At 36.2% G+C, this 23,962-nt stretch overlaps 1 protein-coding gene across 2 annotated transcripts in view; it reads right to left on the reverse strand.

The window, feature by feature from the left end:
- The window catches only part of LOC102684801 (dedicator of cytokinesis protein 4), a 156,400-nt gene that overhangs the window by 32,244 nt on the left and 100,194 nt on the right, over positions 1-23,962 (reverse strand). Inside the window, exons 23-38 of one of the 2 annotated variants that reach the window (XM_006633448.3) lie at positions 19,207-19,399; positions 15,885-16,012; positions 14,711-14,845; positions 14,151-14,249; positions 11,694-11,788; positions 11,429-11,504; positions 10,748-10,848; positions 10,597-10,655; positions 9,834-9,982; positions 8,334-8,419; positions 7,065-7,091; positions 6,817-6,912; positions 5,416-5,476; positions 3,606-3,699; positions 3,040-3,188; positions 74-160 (exon numbers count right to left, since the gene is read on the reverse strand). In XM_006633448.3, coding sequence (XP_006633511.2) covers positions 74-160; positions 3,040-3,188; positions 3,606-3,699; positions 5,416-5,476; positions 6,817-6,912; positions 7,065-7,091; positions 8,334-8,419; positions 9,834-9,982; positions 10,597-10,655; positions 10,748-10,848; positions 11,429-11,504; positions 11,694-11,788; positions 14,151-14,249; positions 14,711-14,845; positions 15,885-16,012; positions 19,207-19,399 — 1,635 coding nt within the window. The remainder of the gene's footprint in view (positions 1-73; positions 161-3,039; positions 3,189-3,605; positions 3,700-5,415; positions 5,477-6,816; positions 6,913-7,064; positions 7,092-8,333; positions 8,420-9,833; positions 9,983-10,596; positions 10,656-10,747; positions 10,849-11,428; positions 11,505-11,693; positions 11,789-14,150; positions 14,250-14,710; positions 14,846-15,884; positions 16,013-19,206; positions 19,400-23,962) is intronic. The other variant, XM_015352639.2, reaches the window with a different exon arrangement.

A 23,962-nucleotide genomic window follows, 5' to 3' on the forward strand; every position in this document is an offset into this window, starting at 1 on the left:
TAGACTTTTCAACATTTTAACACATAAGAAAAAAAAACAGAGCACAAGCACACAGTTAAAAATTCCCACTTACCCTCATTTTGCTAAGATTCCTGTAGTCATAGTAGGTCTCATACTGATCTGCAAGTTCCCTGCAAAGGATGATGCCATTCTCCCAACACTGCAAGAAGACATAACTTATGAACACAATGAACAATTGGGTTACATATATCAAGGGCTTTTTACACACTAGTGAATGAAATAGGTGTAATGCATTAACAATACCACATGCATGAAAATGAGACTATAAAGCATGCAATAAATAATGGCAAATTTAGTACATCAGTGCTTGCAACAGAAAGAAGCACATATTTTGATGCATACTTTATTTCAAAGTTAAGTTATAATCAATAGCATTTTCTCTGTTTTCACATCCAAACACTGCTACACTTGTTCCTATTTAGCTTTTAAAGAATCGGTGCAATTTTCTATTGGCACTATTAAACAAAAATCCTTAGGAAAATGCAAAAATCATTACTTGTGAATTTAATGATCTTCAAAGTGCTGGTTAAACACTGAGGTTTACGTTTAATTTGTACTTTTTGTATACAGTGACTTCCAAAAGCATTCAGACCCTTAACATTTGTCATAATACTTGGAATTAGCATACTTATATACACACAACTTATTTTATACATTCAAAGCAAAAAAGAAAACAAAAGAAAAAAAGGAAGAAGTAAATAGAAAATTAATATGAAAGCAAAATGGAAAAGTTGTGATTGCTGTGACAATCCTAAATTAATTTTGGTGCATTACCTTAATAAGCTACACTATTAATTGAGTGGTTATTGTTTGCATAAATAGTGGCTCAAATGATTTCAGAATAAATACACTTCTCTCTGTAAAGTCCCTCAGTCTGGAAGTAAATTTCAAGCAGACATTCAACCACGAAGACTAAGGAGGTTTGAAAACATCTGGGGGATAAAGCTGTATTAATCACAGACAAATCAGAAGGGAGAAGGAGAATTCAAAGATTCTTAATATCATTAAACAAGGGGGACACACCCCGACACTGCCTAGATCAGGCTGTCCCTCCAAACTAAGCAGCTGAGAAAGGAGGAAACGGGTTAGGGATACCAAAGTGAGGCCAATGTTGACTTTAAAAGGACTACTGAGTTCAATGGCTGAGATGGGAGAAAATTAGAGTCAACAATAAAAAAATGAGTCAACAATATTCCAGTCATTCCAAACAGCTGGCTTGTCTGACAAAGTGGAAAACCAATTTTAAATTACACATGGAGTTTGTAACAATGCATTTACATGAAACTGCAAACATGTGGCAAAGGTTTTCTTAGACGAGATAAAAATGGGAAATTTTTGGTCTAAATTAAGCTTTCCATCTGATGCAAACCCAGCATAATGCACCACAAACTCAACACCATCCCTCTTGTCAAGCAGCATTATGTTATAGCTCTCCTTTTTAATCAGCAGGGACTGGGAAATTTATCAAGACTGATGTGAATACAGATGGAGCAAGTTCTGGCATATCATAGAGGAAAACCTGCTTAAGACATAAAACTGGGACAAAACATTACCTTTCAGCAATGACCCAATACACAAAGCCAAATAAATATTTAAGAGTAAGAAAGTAAATGTCCTTGAGTGCCACAGTCAAAGTCTTAACATGAATACCACTGAAGATCTTTAGAAAACTTGAAAAATGTATCCATAAATGATCCCCAAGCAATATGAAACAGTTTGAGCAAATTCCTTTAAGATGTATGGGCAAAAATTGCCACTAGCTGGTGTGCAAAGTTGGTAGAAATCCTAAAAGACTTGTGGCTGTAATTGTAATCAAAGGTGCTTCTACCAAATATTGATTTCGTGGGTATGAATACCCATTTTTGCCTTTTGCTGTTTTTGCTGACCCCAATCCATCACAGGGCAGACACTTACCCTCACATGCACGGCAGGGCCAGTTTTTCCAGAAATGAATTCTCCTAATAGTCTTTGGATTGTGAGAGAGAACTAAACCACCCAGAGGAAACCGATGTGAACACGGGGAAAACAAACGAACTCCACACAGATAGCATCCCAGATCCATTACCTACAGTAACTCAGGGCCCCACCTATGAGAGGCAGCAATGCTAACCACTGTGCCACCATGCTGCTGGGTTTTGAATAAATTATGAATTAGAAATTGTGTTTGCACCATTCTGTAATTAAACTTTTACAACACAGGAAAGGTCTGAATACTTTATTGAATATAGTCAAATATTATACACAAGTTACATCTCGCCTAGGTCCTTTCCACTTTTGCATGCCACTAGCCTGGCATCGCACCTGACCCTCACCCTTCGTTTTGCAGGTGGTCAGACGGCCCCGCATTGCCTTTTCGGGCTGAGCCCAGCTGGGTTATTGGGGCTGCCCTGCCACCAGGCACTTGCTGGCGAATGCCACCCCGGGGCTTGGCTCCAAGAGCAGGTCCCGGTAACCCTGTCCCGGGCAGGGTGCATTTGAGCTGACTTTGCAGACAAGGCTCTAGTTTTACTGGTCGATCTATGTCCCTGTCCTCACCTACAGTATGATCATGAGCTGTGGGGTAATGACCAAAAGAACGAGATTGCAGATACAAGCGGAAGAAATTAGGTTTCTCCGCAGGGCTGCTGGGCTGACCCCGGACACGCTGGAGGATTATATCTCTCGGCTGGCTTGGGAGCACCTGTGGATCCCCCAGGAAGAGAACCCTGGAATCTGTTGCCAGGGACAGGGAAGTCTGGGCTGATCTACTTGGCTTGCTGCAACCGATCCTCACCAGGAAAAGCGGAGTGCAAATGGATGGAAGTAACATCTCTTCATTAAAAGAATACTTCTGTTTCCAATATAGTCCTGCGTTTCAGATTTCTTCCTGTAGAACAGTTGAATGGCAGAGGAATATTGTAACTGCTGTGTTTTCAGTCACTGCAGTCCATCCTCTAACTCAAGGACACTGCTGTTTACCTCAGGGCATTTTTTGTATGATTATACAACAGATGCAAAAGAGAAACTAAAATGACTTACTTTTCCTCTATCAAAATTCTGAATGATGGTGAGGTGTAGATATTCCTTTCTCTGCCACTCAGTTTGCATAGGGTAGTTCAGAAACTCTCTGAGAGGCCTGTCAGACCACTCCAAAAGCTCGTCATACAGCAGCAGTGTGTAGGCAGCCTCTGTAAAATAGCAGACAGTCATTTTGGTTAAGAAAACCTCCTATGACCTACAACAGTGAACACCACCTGCAGTTCTCAATATTCACAGTTTTGGATTAGTTCTTACACATATTTAATACAATTTAAAACTGAATTAAATCAATTTAATTGCATGTTTAATTCAACAGTACTTAGGTAAATTAAAAAGCTATAATAGTATTTATTACATTTAAGCCATTTAGGTGCATGTAATTCAACAATTCAATTAATAATAAATGTCTGATGCAACTGACACTTGCACTGGATTTCTGAGATTGGAGTTGACTATTGTACAACAACCTTAACAAATACACTACATACATTATGAATTAATAAAGATTTAGATTACTTGTTAGAAGTAAACGCCATCACCATTTCTTTTATTTAAAAAAACTTTACCTGTGTAGTTCTGTGCTTTCAAATGAAGATCATACAATTTATGTATATAGCGTATGTACATTTCTTCCTTGTTCAGTTCTGTTTTGTAAAAATTCTGGAAAACAAAAAAAAAAGTATTCAAATACCAGGTAAGGTGTTAAAGTCAAATGTCACACTGACCTTAAATGGGTCAAATAAAATGAATTCCTCTGGAATCTGGGTGCTGTTGTTTCACAAGGGCTGTGATTTGGAATTTGGAATGGTGTTTAAACCTGACCTTTGGAGATATGGGTGACGAGCAACATTGTCTGGATTTGTGTGTTTTTAATGGCAGGCACAGAGTTATACAATTTGCCTGTTAAACAACTGAAGACTGCCCTACGTTAAACACAAAAATAACATGATTACTTAACCCTTGTCCAATTCATACATAAATTATTACACAACAAATTATCTTATTCTGGGCAGAATGTTTCACTTGCCTCAAAGGGGCACCAAGAGCCCTGCATGTGACATCATAAGAGCATGACATTCATTCAAGCACAATAATCCTGACCTGAATACACCGCACTTGATACTGAACACAATTTTGGGCTCAGTGCAGTTAACTAAACAAACAGATACTGTACTGGTAAATCTCTCTTGACCCTCTTAGCTTGTAAAATAACACAAGGCATGAATAAAAGAATGCAATGTATCTCCAACCAGTAAAATGTTGTTTTAAAATAATTCTCATCTGCTGAATTGTTGCTACTGTTGGAATTTTTTTAATGCTTTTGGACTTACACACAAAGCTCATCTTCCTATTCACTCAATCTACCAATCCGTTTTACTCCACTTACTGCAGTTTAGCGCAGTTTAACCAGTATACTGTACCTGTATATACCAGTTAAGTACATCTACATACTTATAATAACATATTTCATATACCAGTATCCAAGAAAACACAGAAAATGTTTTTAGTAATCCTCTATTCAGTTACAGTTTATTACTGTAACACACACAGACATAACCAAGCATAATGCTAACTAAACAGAAAACATAAGGAGTAACTTAAACTGAAGAAGGGATATAAACAAGAGGATGCCACTCACATTCTCATTTATTAGTTTAGTAGCTAAGTGATATTAATAAAGTTTAGGCATTTCTTAAAAGTGCAGAATGGAGGCCTTCACACTTGTCTCAATAGCCTGGTACAGATACCCACACTCTGTATGATAAGAAGCATTTCCGATTCTCCATCCTAAATTACATTTTAGTTTCCACTTGTAATTCAGAGTTCATGTTTAACTACTAAGTGTACAAAAGTTGTCTGGGTTAACCCTTAATATCGTATAGTATATGTGTATAACATAATAATACAAGTGGCTCTTCTTCAAACATCAGTGTCTGTGAAATAAAAATTATCTTGCATACCCTTTGAACTCATTTATTAAAATGACATAAAGGTATTTCTTTAAACAAGCGTAGCCTAAAGTTCTGTATTCTCTTACTGTATTATTATACAGAAAATTTCTGTGTTCTATGTTCATTTCTTCAAACCTATGAATTCTTCTTCTAACCGTTAATAGGTTCTTAATCCAAAGACATGCAATTACAAAATGCCCGTCATCTGCAATTTGACGATTAGTACTTCAGGAGAAACTAAAAAAGTTTTAAAAGTCTTAAAAGCCATTTTATTGTTTACATGGTAAAAATTGTAGTTTTTTTTAGATTTTTCACTTACCAACCCTAGGTTTGTCTTAATCCCCTTTTTAATGTTTGAATCTTAAAATTGTTCTACAAGTAAGGAAAAGAATTGAGGATAATAAGAAAGGGAGCCAATACTGACCAGTAGACTAACTGTGCAACCAATCTTTTTGCCATCTACTTCTCCCACTTTCATGCAGTCCCTGTACGTGGGAAGAAAACACAAAGATGAAAATATTAAATTGAAACTGGAAAGAAAATTCTGCAAAGGCAGCACTTTGAGCTCCAAATTCAGGTCACATGCCAATGTGCAACAGGGAATAATCTTAATAGCTTAGAAGATGCCTTTCTTCAAGGAGGTGCAAAAAATTACATTAAGGGTACATTCGAGGAACAACAGTGCAAAGTGGACAAGCAATTCAAAATACATGAAGAAATTAAATGGTAAGAATTAAAACAAAATACATAATTTTACTGAAATTACCCTCCAGCTATATGCAGTCTGTTTAAAGTCAGGAAGCACATTTAACAAGTTACTTCATGTTTTGTGTTTGAATTAAAATAATATTAGCGCAACACAGCATTAGAGCTATTGAAGGATGGAAAACAGAGGTTGGAGGTGCTCTGCAACCTGCAGGAGAGCAGTCTTGATCAGGTACTGAAAGGTGTTCAGGGATTGAGCAGTTCTTAATTTTTAGTGTTATTTCTGCAACGTGGTGATAAGGGTGAAGAATGAAGGAGCTCTGGAGCTGAGAGAATGGAAAGGCAGCTCAGAAAATCTACTGGAAAAGGAGGAGCAGACACGTTGAGTGAGGTTGCAGGGAAAGAGATTCAAACAAAGATTTTTACTGGCATGTCTGTTGCCAAAGTGGAAACAATTAACAGAACATTTACGCATATTATTGAACATTTACAGACATCACATAAACAACTGTGAATTCTGGGATTAGATTTGTTATTTTAGGGAAGAATGTTTGTCTAATTTCTTGCATTACAGCAGAAAGTGTATCTCGGATGCTCTCAACTCTGATAAGAGACTGAAAATAGAAGAAAAGTGCTTGCAAGACAGCATTAGTTTTGAATTTGTAGGAATAGGGTGCAAGAGAGTGAAGTGGAATAATGCAGTGGGCATAAGAAAAGCAAGGAAGAGAAAAGCCAAGGAGAACAGCAGATATCTAGAATGCTACCTTTCCTGCCAACACCAAGACGCCCAATAGTCTGGGCAGAAGAGCACTGGACTAGAAATTCTCTAGAAAAGATTTGGTAAGGAAGAGGTGGACTTTGCAAATTGTGTTCAGAAGTAGTAGGAGTGTGTGGAGAAAGGTGCTGGAAAAAACAGGGAGAGGTCAAAACTGACACAGGTTCTTGGAAGGGGGCTAGAATGGTAGAGTCAAGAAAAGAGAATGGAGAAAAGGAAGTCAAACTTTGCGAGGGTGAGTATACAATGATAGGAATGATTCCAGGAAGAGATGGGTGCAGAAACATGTAAGGTGACATGAGTATGAGTGGTTGGGAAGAGAGAAGAGAAAGGCTCACATCTTACCTGTAATCTAGGAGTCTCTCCATCAACCTGGTGACTGTGGCTATTAAGGAAATACCACTCTCTCTCCATGTCTCCCTCTCAATCTTCTTCAGCAAACTAAAATACATGAGAAATCCCAGTTTATTTTTATGAATTTTCTCCAATAACCAATTAAATTTCCACTCAGCCTGTATATCAGAAATGATTTTAAAAAATGCAGCACTTATTAGTTTTACTGAGCAACACGAGTGTAGAATAATATATCTTACCTAGGATATGGGCCAAAAAGAGGTATTCTAATCCAGGAAGCATTGGTAGAACAAATTAGTTTTAGATTATTAAATGTCAGCACTCACTCATACAGGTTAGTACATTGTTAGTACAACTACTGGTTAAAGAAAACAGTAAAGAAGAAAGACTCAAAACTACAACAGAAACTTTTACTCATGCTAAAAAACAGCTACAGCAGATCCAAACAAATGGATATATGTATGCATGTGTATGACAGAAATACGCGCATTTCATGATTTTTCCAAGCACATTAAAAGACAAAATTAAGAAAGAAATACAAAATGGTAATTGCCTTTGATAGCACTTTACAGACGTTACAGGCTGAGGAACAGAGAGTGAGCCTTCTAAATAAAAAAGTTTTTTTTAAAACGTCTGATATTGTCTAATAATAATGCTTTTTTATTGTGAACATCTGTAAATGTTTTTACTAATTGTTATTGCTTCTGTATTTTGCTTTGGCAACACTGCATTTCATTGGTCATGCCAATTGAATTTTAATTAAATTATGAGCTAAAAGATCTCAGGCTTTTGATGAAATTAGCATACCAGCCTGTTTTTCTATAAATGGTGATACCACAATGCTATGAAACATGTTACCATAAAAGTGCCAGCAGTGCTGGACAAAGTTGTTTTCAAAAGATTATCTGAAAGGGTTGTGACACTTGTCATTTAGGACCCTTAGGTACTTACAAATAACCATTTATGATTCATTTATGCTCTTTAAAGAACTGGAATCTATGAACGGAGTTCAGCAATCCTCGCTGGCTTTTGTTATCAGTGATCAGATCTATTTCATACATATACAGTATAATATACATAATAAATAAAACCACATAAGCATGCAGATGCGCACATTCATACACAGATTCATTCATGCTGGGTGATAAATCTGATGCAATGAGGAGTGAATTATCACACTGTAAAATCCTGAAGCACTGCAACAGTTCAATTTTAATTTTCTATTCCAATTACTCATTGTTTATATAACTTTTTCTCCCCAGGTACATTACTACTATTTTGCAGAAACCAATGAAAATACATAATTGGAAATGTAACAGGAATGATGAACTGCTATTAGCCATATGCTGTAAAATGGAATGAGACTGGGTATAAATTCCTCCAATAAACTTATCAACTGCACAAAAAAAAGACACAAACAACCTAGTTAAATAATAGAATACTAAGCTTTAGGCACAACAGCAAGTGGAATATTTCATAAAGATAAAATGCAGCATTTTGTTACTTACATGCTATTGAAAAGCTCACGGTAAGTTTCATCTCCCTTGCCCTCAGACATCAAGCTGTCCAGTTTGTCTATCAGCTTGGCTTCCACCTAGTAACCAGATGAATGAAAATATTATGTAAATGTACCATGTATGTATCGGATGCGTTCATGTTGCCATGAATATCTGATCAGTTCTAAGGTGTGCAGGCATATAACATGTTGAGTGTATAAAAAGATAGACAAGCATTAAGTGTTGAAAGAAACCCTCTTCAGCATTATATTGTCACAATGTAAAAACTAAATCAAAGCAGGAATGAGCCACTCTCCCACTGGCCTGACTTTTATCAGTCAGCTGTCAATTTTAGGAAAGTATCTTTTTTTGTTTTATACAATTAACACACTACAGAGTGAAAAGTTGTTAAGAACCACTAGTTTTCTGAAACATAAATCACATAAAAGCACACTCAGTGGTGCCACATATGGCTGCCCAGACTGACTTCCAGGAGCCAGGAGTCCCTCCTACTGCTTTTAAAACATTAACAACAATAAAGAGTGTGTGCAGAAAAAAGCGTAATCTCAGCAAGAAATGCTAATAACACACAAGCAGAGATCCAAAGATGAATCAGTAACAGAGTACCAGTGGTATTTCATTTGTGAGGTATGTGACCAATAATATATTAATCCACACATCCAGGTGGCTTTTCTTATTAATATAAACAATTATTGAATTACAAATAAAATTAGTAACCTTGCTATAGTATGAGTATAATACAATGTTTTTAAGATAATAAATGAGCCATTTTAACTTGCCAAAACATAAGGATAAAAGACTAATAGGTCCAGCCGGTTTTGGCTTTATTCATTTGTATAACTCTTTTCTTCACATGATACGTACTAGTGATTGCTCGGGTGCTTTTCTCAGATTAGGTAATGACGAACAAAATAACAACAAATTTCCACCTATTTGAAATTAATAGAACAGGTTTGGCACCCCTAGACTGGCAAGATATAAAGCAGCTTCACAGAAGCCTGGAATGGAAGCAATTCTGTTTTCCAGAAGGGGGCACAGCAGGCGCTTTTCAGAGCCTTGTGGCACTTCAAGCACAAAGTTGCCTTAAGAGCAACTTCCTCTTTCTGCCACCAGGTGGCCAGAATCACTCCAAACTACAATAATGCAATCACAACATCCACTTCTTTCACACAAAGCATCAAGAGAACACCTCAGGCAAAGGAATATGAAGTGGTGCATTAACAACAATTTAAATGTAGTAATCAAATATATGCATATTTTCAATAAAGCATCTGTATACTTTCTCACCCAGTCGGCAAAATGCACAAAGTAAAAGCAAATGAAATACAGTCTGTTGAGTATTTATAGCTTTCAGTTGCCATTTTCTCACATTTTTTTGAAGTGAGACTACTAGACAAATACAGTAAAATCTTTACAAAGTTGAGGATTATTTGTGGAGAGAATTTTTTTTGTTTCCAAGCACTGTTAGCATCTGTCTCGTCATCTTCATACCTGTTTAAAACTGCCACTCCTTCGCTGCTCCCAATCCATCATGTCGTGAAATATGGGGATCATCACATTGCGCAGGTCAGGCTGAGGCACCAGCGTTACTTCCAGAAAAGGACCAATCATGGCTGGGATAAAATTCAGTTTGTGCTCCCCTGTAAACACGGATGCATTTTAACAATCAAATCAGCCACTGTTTGGTTTTGCACAAGACTGAAATGTTTTCTTGTACCATACCTTAAAGCACAAACAAGAAGAGTCCCCCCAAACAACAGTTATTCAGATACCACAGGGCTGGATTAATGCCGCCACTACATTAGTTTGCTACCATTAAAACTAAACAAAAACAAGTCAGGTTGGGTTAATGATGCTACAGGTGCCTGAAACACTGACTGAAATGCAGCCTGGCTTTGAACACAATTCTCAGGGTTCTTTGAATCGCATAATCCTGCTCTTAACCATCAGTTAACATGTGTGTCATAACAGAAGCAATTTCTAGTAAACTATTGCCAGGATCCCTCCATCACTATTTGTGTCAGATTTACAATAAAACTACATCAGTTGTTTGGTAACAAGGGGATGTAGATAGTTATTATTTTACATAACCAATCATGAGAATATTAACAGAAAAATAGTTATTGAAGTCATTAGACTAACTTGAGCGAGCGATTTTAAAAATAAATTTCAGTTTGAAGAAAACATGTTTCCATGTGTGAAACATTGCTGTGAAGTTATATCAGCAAATAGGAAAATATTTCTATTTTCTTACCTAAATTCTGCCACATGCTAAAGATCTCGCATCCCATCATCACTCTCATGTCTCCGTACCTTATGATCAAGAAAAAAAGTAAGGAAAGTTTTGAGGAGCTGTGTAGAGTTCGTAAAATGTTTTTAAATAAATTAGTAGCAAAAATACTTACTTTTCTAACACTTTTTTCTTTTTAGAAGGAGAGAATATCTCAAGCTGGAGACATGGCTGGTTTATAAAAATCACAGAGAGGTAAAAGTAGGAATCCCACACCTAAAACAAACAATTCTTTAGCATTTAAGGATAACACATTTTGTATGACATACTATACTACATGCTGGCTGAAGATGCTATGCCATTTTTTAAAACCAAATATTTTAATGTCTTTTAAAGGCATCAGATAATTGCCTATCTAAAAGGCATGCACAGATAGTGTTGTTTTAATTTTGAAGTGTTATTTTTTTAAATGTAGATGATAAAAACAACAAAACTATAGAAAACAGAACTACTTAGTTAGGTTACACAACATTCTACTGAGAAAATAGCCTTTATTTCTCCTTCAGAAACTTCAAAAACACCCATTGTTAGTCCAACATCCAGAGTTAGTGCCACGTCGTGTCTGGACTATAATGCTTTACATCTGAATTTCTACAAGCCATTATTAATTAATATTAACCTTACTACCTGACCGTAGGTGTTTTAGTAGGGAGCTTAGTAAGAGATCTGAGTGCAGATCTTATAAAGCCAGGGACTTTGTTCTTAAGCCAGGTAGTAAAATGAAAATTTTAAACACAGTATGTTTGTGACTGCTTAATGACCTAAAGGCACAGGCTGCACAGCCAGCTACTCCTACCTTATAATCAAAATGATCATTCAGAAAATTCTTGCGCAGCGCATCCGAGAGGTACAGCACGGTAGTGATGATTACACTTAAAAAAAGAAACACAAACAAGTTTTTGCAATTATTGATTCTTAGCATGACTTAAAAAGACTGTAAGAATGTTTGGCCTTTTAGTACCAGACAGCAACACAGAGTTATTAGTTATTCTTTTATAATTCCATTATTTCACTCGATACCCAGGCATAAGCCTCAGGATAATACTTCAGAAAAGCCTTACTTGTTCGTGACCAACCGCATGACAGTCCAGTCTTTAGGGAACATTTCTGGCCTAATAAGAATCCGAAACACTGTAAAGATCTGCAAGAGGAAATCCTGAAAAAATGAGAGGAAATGAGGAAGATAAGAGAGTTTGAAGTAAGATATTGTTTGCACCAATGTGATTGGTATTAAAATTAAATGAACTTTTCATTTAATGGTAGCTGCCTTAGCCTCTACTCTCCTACCGTACGTGCCATTTCCTATAAACATGTGATCAGACAGGGGACCTATACCACCTGTGGGCAATTGCAACCACACCCACCACAGGCTCAGGAACTTTAAGCCCTGAATACACTTTGGGATCTGGTATAGACTTTAACTCTGAATCTCAGGTTACCTCTCTAGCTTGCGATCCTTTCTTAGTTTTCTCTTGGAGTCTTGACCCAGCTTCATCCTGACCTCGTCTTTGCATTTTACCATCATTCCATCATTCCACACTACAGACTTCTTTCAATTATGGATTCAGCTTGCTTGCCTCAACATTGATATTGAATTCCCCTCTGTGCTTTACCTATGTGTTCTACTCAGCTATGATCTTTGTAACGGAGAACAGCTTTGGAAAGAGTTTTCCTATATCGCACTTGCCTGTGTGCTCACCACCATTCTGCCGGTTTCCCTTCCCGCCTACCCAGACCATACTGCCAGCCGATTTCATTTTGTCTCTCTCATCCAGCACTTGGTTTAATCTAGTGACTCACAACTGCTGCTTAGTTCCACTTTAAGCAGCAGACATGACAATTATGTATTCTGTAATGGTGTAATTACATTTGTAAACAGCTGCAGTATAATAACAAAAGTCCAATAATGTTTTCTGCTACATATTTGTTCAGTAGTGGAGAGGCTACAGAAATAAAGGGGTAATGACTGACACGAATAAAGAAATCATACTCTGCTACTTGGCACATGGATGCTTATTTTCAGCCAACATTTTATCCTTTTTGCAGTAAATAATGCTGCATGTATCAGTTCTACACTCTGCATAAGACGATGATTCGCACTTTACATGGAAAAAATGAAAGTTGCCAACTACTAAAGAAATTGAGACACCGTGCTTCATTAATTGAAAACAAAGCCGACAAACCCATTCCACTAAGTAAATGCTGTGTCTTAGTGCATTGTTTTAGGCTTGAAACAATACAAGCTGTGTATTTTCTGGAAAAAAACAATACAGCATCATCATTGCTACAGTAATAGCAATCATACATATTTTCTTTCATATAAGCCAATTATTTAAATCCCTGCAAAAACCTGCCTTTGAGTGCCATATGCTTATTATGTTTATTTCTCATGAGACACAGCAGTGCTAGCTTGTCTCCATTAAAAACAATGTAATCACAAGCACAGAAAATATGGCATAGCATGCTGTGTAAATACTTTCATACCTATGAACACAATGAGAAATTATTTTTTTGTAAACGTGTTGCTTAGAACAAAGAGAAACATTACATTAAGTCATTAAGTGAAGACGCACATTAAATGTTTATCCATTAATATACTGTATAGTGACAACTGAATGCAATTTCTTAGAAATATTCGACATCTGTGCTTTTCAAAATTGGAAATGGAATAAAAAAAGCTGACCTTAGTATTTATTTCAATTTTAGTTTTAGGATCAGAAAACTGGGATATAATAGGAGACATTTTAATAGCCAATCATGCAATGATACTGGAACACGTAATCATAAAAAATATAAGGAAATTGAATATATTACCAAAATACACAGAGGTAGTTATTACTGAGATCTTTCAAAGCTAAGCCTGAAGCTGTGACATCAAAATGAAGAGCACTTATTTGATCAATGGTCTGTTGCCATTACCGACTTCTCTTATGTTCTTAATAAAGCTAGATTCCAGGGATCTAAAAGTGGTATTTACCAAGAGGAATATTTATTGGAGATGAAAGGAGTCTTTCAGATTAGTTACTAGTGGAAAGCTGTGTCAGCCTGCAGGATACAAGGGGAAAAGTAGGGGTTAATTCTATGCTGAAAAGTAAAGGAAAGGAGAACAAATTATTTGGATGTGGAGGTAAACACACCTACAGTAAAGAAGGCTCCATGGGTTAGTTTTGTTTTTGCTTTCAGTGTTGGATTAACGTCTACCCTTATTGTTTTGGTTATACGTAAACTTGGCTTAGTTGCGATCGTTCTTTGCACCGAACTCCTGCGGATAATGATAAGTAGCGGATACTGAACCTACTGTACTACACAGTAGAACTTCCTTAAAGTAAATGTAACCATTGCTCTCACCTGCTATCTTTGGTGATTAACTCTTATTTATTTACATCTTTTTACCACAGTTCTAATAAAGGACATGGAAAGGGCTGTGTGTTGCCTGTCTTTACAACACTACCCCAAAAAATAACGATATGATGTCTATCAGATTCCAATACACCGGCCCCAGAAAATGAACAACTTACCCTCAGATCGTCTTTGTTAGAAAAGCTTTCTAGGAGTTGTTGATAGTGTTTATCTGTCATTTGTCGTAGTAGAGCCAGCAGACAAGACACAAACTCACCCTTATTCAGAGAAAAAAAAAATCTGTCAACCTCTGAGAAATGATAGGTAATGCAGAAATAAAAATTAACCACCTAGAGTATATATGGATCCTAAGAGACAATTCACAGGAAAGCCACTCATTTTCTTTAAGATGAGCACAGGTTCAATTCTTGTAGTGTGTATTTAAAAGCAATTTATTTTATACAACTGAAAAGGATTGTTTATTTAAAAAACTCTTTGTAATGAAAATGTTCTTCGCTTTTTTATTTCTCTGTTAAACGAGTTCTGGATCAAACTGAGGATCTACACAGCTTTTCCATGAAATCTTCAAAGACTCCGGGTTACTTGCCCCTTATATGGGAACCACTCTAAACCTTTTCTGACTTTGTGAGGGGTTAGAAGTTCTAACTCGCATTTATTATCTTTAGGGCATGTATAGAGTATGATTCCTCTTGAAAGCCCTTGAGACCTTAATCCTTACCGTGACATCCTGAAATTGCAAGCGCAGGGCAGTTCCAGCTGGCTGTGGCCGGTTGGTGATTTCTAATATGGTTCTGAGCAATACACCCAACAGACTTTCCACAATCAGATCTACTTCTTCAGAGACTATAACCTCCTAGACACAAAAGGAAAATCAAGACAGCTGAGATAGTCTGTTTCTTTTAAGTTAAACAAAGTTTGAGATACATGCTCCATGTTTACAGATTTATTCTGACAGAAGAAATACATTCGAACAGCTTGATTATGTATAGTAAAAATCTGTCTTCCTGCTGCCAGTTTGTTTTTAGCATGTCTTAAAAGTGTTAGATGTTACTATTTGCTGTGTATGGGCTGGTGTGTAGCTGACATCCTTGCTAGGCTTGATTGTTTGTGTCCTTACATCTTAAGGTTAAAGGAGGCAAGGAAGATCACTTAGGATTTTTTTTATTGTCCTGTCTTATACACAGCAAACTAATAATAAATATAAAGCATATAATCAAATATGCTGTACACACCCTTAGAAAGACTCAAATTGTATTTAACTTTCTATATAAGACAAATTGCTTGAAAACCACAATGTTTCATTGTTTTTAATTGTATATATCACAAATAGACAGTTATGACTGCCTAATTATCCCTAATAATCTTTATCTTATGGCTTACTGTTGAATGTTATTTCTACTTCAAGAGTCATTTACTGTGTTAACAAGCTTTTCCAGCAATCAAAGTTCCTGACAATACAAAAGCTGGTGATAAGGCAAAGACACAGGAGGTAATTTCAGAGTGTGATTGTACAACACTCTGCCAACGAGCAAGGTTGGTTTCCCCACTCCCCTTCCTTGAGGTCACATTTTTTTTTGTGAAATGATAAGTAGAATATTGTATTAGTACATTATGTCGCATGAACTAACCTAAAGCAAAAACCAGAAAAAAGAATGTACTGTTCAGAATCAGAAATGTCCAATTCAGAATCAATAATGTAATTGCTTCAGCGCAGGAAGTAAAAGCTGAGCTCTTCAGGTTCACTCTTTATGCAGACATGAATTCCACCAAAAAATGTATGTGATTTGAAACTAATTTGGAGACTTTCAAACATGGCTTTGGTATTTGCATGCTGGTCCTCCTTCTCAAAAATCTTCAGGAGGGATGACAAGAGGAAATTCGACTGTACTCACTGTGGTGTCTTTTTTGATGAGAGAAAACATGCTGCTAAGTATTCGGGCGCACATGACGAGGTCTTTTTGCTCCTGCAGATGCATCTGTAAATGGTGCAGGACCACTGGCAGCAGGATGCAGCGGGAATCTAAAGGAAAGATTGAGCCGATGAGGAAAATGCAATCATACACTGCAGTACACCATCTGCAAATATGCACCCTTCATTTGTTCAGACAGAAGCCACTGAGGAGGAAATGTGCATAGACCAAAAAAATAAGAGGAAAAATCAGAAATGCAGTCAATTAAAAAATAAGAAATGCTGTGCTTGCATTTCTTGGCACAGATGTTTAGCTATCAGTCAGTGGTTGTCATTGAGCAGCATGTATTAAAACATTTGTATACTGGTGTTCTTTTACAGACATGACAGTGCAATAGTGTGGTAAGACCACAATGAAATGGCGGAAAATGTTATGGTTAAAATAGAAACATAAAAAGCATTTGCCCTCCAGCATATAATAACACAGTGTAATAAATCATGTATTTGTTGTGAAATATTGAGACTAAATGAACCAAAATGACAAGAAAACATTCATTTTAAGCACAGATGTATATTCTGTTTGGGAAATCTCATTTTTGCAATCCAAATCATTGCCAGTTAAAATTCTCATTTGGCTTCTACTATAGTGTGGGAGGTTTTTTTTAAATTTCTTGACAAGCTTTTGATACAGGCATTTGTGTCAACTTTTTCTCATGTCTGCAAACCTTAATTCAGTATTTGCTTTGTTCTTTTGCAAATTAAATTTATGTTTGTGTTAAAGGGCAACTGTTGTATTGAAGCAAATTACAAAGCAAAGTCCCCATATTTGCTTTGATAAATTGCCATTTGAGGAATGTTCTCATCTTCAAATTATTTTGTTTGGATGTGTTTTTTTAATTAAACACTTGCATAGTTTTGCTCTGTGCAATTTAATTGAAGCTGTGTGTGATTATACAAATGCTTTATTTGTTTAAAATACCTTCAATAGGCCAGTGGAAAAAAATACATATTTAAGCAAGAAGGAGTATGATTTACCTATTATTTGAATCTATAATAACAACTGTAAAGCAAATGTTTGGAAATATTGCATTAAAATGTAATAAATGGGTAAAAACAAATTCAACTTAATTTCAGAAATTCCTGAAACACATTACATGAATTCTGGCAGAGTTACCAGGAATACACAGTACAGATTACATTAATAAGCCAATGAAGAAACAGATATTTAAGCCAGTAGCATTCATAGTCATAATGACATAGGATAAAACATCATAAAAAGCCACACTGTAACCTTAACATCACAGAAAAGTTATACCTCTATTTGTTGTATTTTTAAAAGCAACAGAAACTTCCATTGGTTCAAATAATAGTTTTTCAACTTGTTGACAAAAACAATCAACATGGAACAATTTATTAAGATTGTCCTTTGCTATTGAAAGACCAACGACCTTAAAGAGAGTATCGTTTGCAAAGGTTTTATGTTATCTTGGACAGAGATATGTTATGTACTGTACTCTGATATTTCTCTGTAAAACTTGCTAATTATCACATGACAGAATATTTCTGCACCTGTCAGACACTTCATGTCTTGTTAAACAGCTAACGGTTAAGGAAACCCTACTTGCTGTGTCTGTCATATTCAACCTTTGCTTCAAATGTATTTTGATCATGAGATGTTTGTGCAAGGATCTGCCTTTTTTAAAGGTGGTGAACAGCTGATGATACTTTGGACATTTGGCTTCCTACTACGAATTATTTTTCACTCTGCTTAAACCTTCAATAAAATGAAGGTAGTTTCCATCATGACCATCTATCTGGGTTTCCATAGCAGTATCAAAATACTTTGGGTGTGTCTGTGGAATACAGTAGGGTCAAAACATCTGCAAATTTGCTTATTCATGATTTGGTCTGGCCATTGGGGTCTTGGATGGAAGGAGAGCAGAATGGGTTGAAACTGAAGTTTAAGAGGAACATTCAAAGCAGCCTTGCAACAGCCCAGGGATCCTGAGACAAATCTAGCTTGTGAGTGAGCCTCTCCATGCACCCTTTCCAGGTACTCACTACCCACATCATCCATATCTCAGTCCGGTTTGGTTTGTGTATTGTAATGAATGCTCCCAGTTCTGTGTTGGTGGTATGAGGAATGATAGGCAAGAATTATCTTTTTAAAAACAAACCTAAGGATTATTTCTGTTGAAATAATCATTAGAACATTAGAAACATCCTACAAGTCTATAACTATCGCAAAGAACACGCAGAGACTGAAAAATATCTTCATACATGATCAATCCAGGTTTTGATAACCTTTTGTTACATTATGAATGCATGTACTTATTAACAACCTGCTTCTGTATACAAGTAAACTAAATGGATAGTTGACCAGTTCTGTGACTTTAAGAAATCAAGCAATTGCAAAGAAACAAGTAAATAATGGTCTTTTATAAGCATTCATGTTTCAGGTTTGTTTAGAGAAACCTCTCCCTAAGAAACCATTAAATGCCAAACACAAACATAATTCTGCCTCATTAAATTGGCTTATGTGATTCTTACAGCTTTTAAATAACCTTTGACTATTACATCACATGAAGTCCTGAAGGAGAAAGAACACAAGTCTTTTATAACAGCTCAAGGGACTACTTCTATTCTCAAAGTATAACTGGCAGTGGAAATGAGACTATAGTGGACAGAATATGCCTGAAGCTTATTATAAATTTTATAAACATCTGTCTGCTACAGAAAGTGATAAAATTAATGAGCACAGATATAAAAATAATGTAATTAAAATTTCAGCCATCAGTCATCTAAATTCTAATTACTTTCTAGCAGAATGCCAAATTAGTTGAATGCTTAAAATGGTAATGGTTCCAAATATGATGTCAAATATAACTCTTTCATGACCAAACAAGAGCACATCTTATGCTGTCTGACATCATCCCACTAATTAAATACAATTCTTCAGAGTTCTGAAACATAAACAGTTATTATTATTGCTATTATTATTGAAATTTGATATGTAGTTTAAGCATAACCAAGTGCAGTAAAAAGCAGATTAACATCATTTTACCACTGACAAATAAAAAAGGTAAATTATTTCAAATATCAACACTGATCCTATAGTACAAGAAAATAATGTATTGTATAGCATTTCCTAGTATGATTTTCTGTTATTTGAAATGGACATTTGTGTGCCACATGTACCGGTAAATACATCACATAAAGCAATACAGAAAAAGAGCTGCAATTCTCTGGCATCTGCACAGAGACTGATTTGGGGTATTGTCTATCAATCACTAAGAATTCCATACCAGGGTTGGTGTACAGCTGGCTCTCCACTGTTTTTGCAATGCATTGCAGTTTAACAGCTTCCAAGGGACAATCTGCATGTGTGATCACTGGCAAACTGCCGAGCGTTTCTCGCACAAAGTTTGCCACTTCCCGAACGCTAAAGATCTTCAGCAGCTCGCCGTACACAGCAGGAAAGGTTTTCAGGAAAACCGCCTGAAAAGCAACAGAGGAACATAAAGACATCAAATGTCAACTTGAAATCCTCATTCAATAATGCAAACTGCTGCACACAATTTTTTATGACACCACACAAAGTTGTTTTTTCCATTCCTCACACTAGAGATCGCAAAGGAATATTTAAAACCTCTGACACTCATATATGCTAAAAGACAACCACACACTGCCAATTTAATATTTTGATTCTCCTCATACTACCCTCTTTGTCTTTAGTTTTTAATTTCTGCAAAATGAAATGAGCACAGACAGCAATTGATCACTGCTCTCTTACAGTACTTTTGATATTCAAGAACAAAAACAAGAGAAGAGCTTTCTCATTTCTGTAGTAATAAACAAACGATCAAGGCAAAACCTAAATCTCTTAACACAATTCAGTTGCATGACAGTCAGAATGTAACATATTTCCAGGTGGCTAACAAACTCTTCCTAATTTTCAATACATCAGAGGAAATAGCAGCTTTAATCTGTGATTGGATTAATGTTTCAATACTAATCCTGCCTCAGAAATCATAGTCATTACAGATATTACTTACGGCAACTATAAAATCATCACCACTGAATAAGGCATTACTTCACACCATCTCTCCGCCACAAAAAAAGATTCCTGCTAAGTACAACAAATAAATCAGTACCTTTCCACATACTGTATAGCTCTATTCTAACAGAAAAACTCTGGGGTAAAAAAAAGGACTTGGCTCCTTCTTTAATCACCAATAACCTTTACTGAAAACAAATGAATAGGCATCAAAGAGGATGTAGTTGTTTTGCTGTTTCAATTCAGATTTATGTGGACTGAGTTATTTTTGAAATTCCACTGATCTGTTAGAAAGGGTCTAACAACAAACAATGCATCTTAAGACACTGGTTAAGATGGCAGCAGAGAAAATCTGCACATTTTTGTAACTGTTTTCTGTTATGTTTTGACCTATGTAAAGCACGTAGCATTACAGGAAAAAAAACATGTAATGCTGTACAAATTACATGTATATATTGATTATAAAATGTGCTAAATGAAGAAACAAAAAAATAGGTTCAACATTCAGCCGCAGCTTGTTCCTGTACTTCATTACATCTGCATTTTCTTCTCTCACACTTTACTGCCATAATTTGTCTCACGGTTTGCACCTCCTCACTTTCCAGTGGGGCTCAAGTGCAAAATGACTCAATGATTGCAGCAAAATCACACAACACAAAAAATGACCACCTTTTGAGGGGGTCTCACCCAGTTTGATCAAAAGCAGTTTCAATAAGACTTATTTTGTGGTGTCTACATTGTGCTTTTTAAGATAAAAAACTATGCTGACTTTGAAAAGCACAGCCTAAATAAAGCAAGTACTGTATGAATAAAAAGGTTTACTATAAAATGGATGTTTGCATAGGGGCTATGAACCATAAATAATTGTGTTATTTATATTACAACATCGTAGAATCTCACCCAATTCATTTGTCTTATGGCTTATTTCATTTTTTTGACTTTATGAATTTTCCATTTCTCTGCAAGCGTTATGATTAATTCCCAAAGCAGTCTGCAGCCTTTAACTTAACATTTTCTTCAAAACATAATTACATATAAAGATAATATTCAGTTTTTTTATGATGTTTATTAGACCAATGTATAATTTATTGCTAAAATTATTATATGTGTTTTATACCTCAAATTTGGCAAGAAAAATTATGGCTGGCCATGCTACTGAGCACTTCATGGCTAACATATTTCCTATACCCGTTGCCTCAGAAACCAAACACCTGGAGATGGGTTTATGACCCCACCCATTCCAGGTGCTTATCAAGATACTCGGAACCGACAAAGTCTGAGCCCTTAGCCCTTCAAGTTCTGTTCTAGAGTTCGGATTCTAGACCCCGAGCCGTATTTTGTTCAGATTTCTGATGTTCACTAGCTTATCTTATTTCTCAGATCACCCCTTGGCTTTGTTTCTCTGTAGTGGTTCTCAGCTCTGACCTTAGCTTATGCCCTCAACCTCTCTACCAGATTCCCCATGGCTTGTTATCTCCTTGCTCCTGCTCGGTTTTGGATTTGGATTTAACCTTGGAATATGACGTCAACTTCTGGGTTCGCCCTTCAATACAGAGTTTCCCTGCATCTCGAGCTGGCTTTACAACCATGTCTGTCTGTATGCTTAATGCACTCAGCTTGCCTGTCAGCAAGAAGCCTGCAACTTGTCTTCAGAGTGTGCATTCCCCACATAGCCAGGCTCCTATAAACGCAGTTCTTTGCGGCTGCCTGTGGGTTCCCTAACTCAGCTGCCTTTCATCCAGCACTTTGGTTCTCTTTATACTACAACTAGTCCTATTTCAGTACAAAAACATCTTAATTTATGCCAAAGGTATGAAATTAGTGTTGAAAATGAAGAATTGTCATTTGCAGGCTTTCAGTTGAGAAGAACTCCACACTTAGTACCAGATGGGTCCTAAATATTTATAATGTAATAGAGTTGCCTTAGGGAATGCTTGCACCATGGCCTTGGAAAATGCATGTACTGTATGTGCAGCTAAAGCAAATGCTTAATGAGGTGTGGTGAGTTCAGAGCGCTGACTGTAATGTGTATTCTGCAGAATAATTCTAACCCATTAAGTAAAGATAAACTTTCAAAAGTTTTGCCTCTAGCTTTCTCCCCTTAAGTGATAATGCTTTTCGCTCAAGATGAAATGGCTCAGGATCAGTATTTCCTGAAGAGGTAGAAGCAATAAGCTTGTATAATAACACAGAGTTCCCTCTGTGATTTGATATATGTAGAAATAGAAAATACAAAGATTTAAAGAATAATATTATTGTACTCCCTACAGTTTTAAAGCCTGTAAATCTGGTAGTGAAAGCAATTTCTTTCACCTTAAACTGGTTGCCTTCTTATAAAGATGCAGCACACAAAACATTAGATTGGATGCTGCTGGTTACAATTTTACAGGATCTGTGGTTCAGAAAACTATAAAATCCAAGACTAAGGGTTCAAGAGGGTTGAAATCTAAAAGTCAAACTCTTGCAGTGAAAGAAAATCTATGAAGGACTGGGTTTTACAAAGCATTGAAAAAGTGATATATTCTAGTTTGCTGGAGGAAACAGGAAGGTATCTATCTCTTAAAAATCCTGGATTTAATGACAAAGTAAATGGAAATGTTTGAGCGGATAGAAAGACATTTTGTCTATAAAGGAATGCCTGTAAATTATGTCTATAAAGGCATCTCATACATACTTTGGAAGTGTTGCAATTAAGAGCAGACTACAAGAAACACTACTAGGGACCTGATTCACATGTTCAAAATGATCAAAAACATTACAAAATCACCCCTACAGAATTAGTTTACAGCAAAACAAGACAGAGAATGAAACTTAATGAACATAATGAACACTATCGGGAAGTGCATTCAAATCTGATAACAGGAGGTACATTTTTTTACATGAAGCATTGCAGGAACAAGCTGCCTAGCCATGCTGTTGAAGCCATTAACATTTTTTCAAGAAATGTCTCAGAAGAAATATAATTTCAGCCTTCATTGCAATTTTCTTTTTATTTTCTCTATTGGCCTTTCTTAGTGCAACTCATTGTATTTTTTTTTCTTTAATGGAATCCTGGTGTTCTTTAAATAATTTTATCAAGTTCTCTCTTTTCCCTTTTTTTCCACAAATTAGATTAGTTTAATCATTTGGGTTGCTGTTTTATATATTTTGATTAACTTTTGGGATAAATTATTTCCGTGCTTCAAGCAGAATTTGCTTAAACTGTTGCAGCCCATTTTGCACTGATTTCATATCACATCCCAATTTACTTCTCTTAACTTGCATCTCATTCCTTCAAAGCACGCTTTCCATAAACTGTGAACTTTTGCTTTGGACTCAACATGTACGGTTTCAAAATATTCTTCAAAGTACACCACATTATGACTATAGTACACTAATGGTTCTTCTCTCATCTGTTTGCTTCACTCTCTCTAGGTTGGTTCAAAAGACAACATCTAAACAAGAATTTCATACTGTAGTGTTCCAACAAACTATTAGAAAGCAGTCATTGACCAACTCTACCATTTCAGTTTCTGCTGCCGATATTTCTAAAGGTCTTCCCCAGTCTGTGATGGAAAATTGAAGTCTCCCATGAAAACAACTTCTTTTGCATATAAATTATTTTCATTTTACATTCTTGAAATATAATCAACAGTATTCCTGAACCTTTGATATACAGTATACTGCCACGCTTCACCCTCTTCTATATTTCCTGTCTCTTCAGAACAGAGTGTATCCACTAACATTACATTCCTCTTCATGCTTTTCCATTAGCCAGATATCTGTGATTCCAAGAATGTCATAACTACCTACAATCACTGTTGGCCTTACTTTTTCATACAGAACCATTTCCTTTCTTGCGCTGATCCATGCAGCATGCAAGTATCTTCCACTTCTTAGTGATTGACTATACCATGCTCAGAGGCAATGAGAGTCTACGAAATGCTTTTATACCCTCCTCATGATGCGTACCATGACGAGTTCTAATATAACTCCATGTACATTTTTGAAATCTAAATGGTGTT

This window comes from Lepisosteus oculatus, chromosome 7 (assembly GCF_040954835.1).
Source record: "Lepisosteus oculatus isolate fLepOcu1 chromosome 7, fLepOcu1.hap2, whole genome shotgun sequence".
NCBI lineage: Eukaryota > Metazoa > Chordata > Actinopteri > Semionotiformes > Lepisosteidae > Lepisosteus > Lepisosteus oculatus.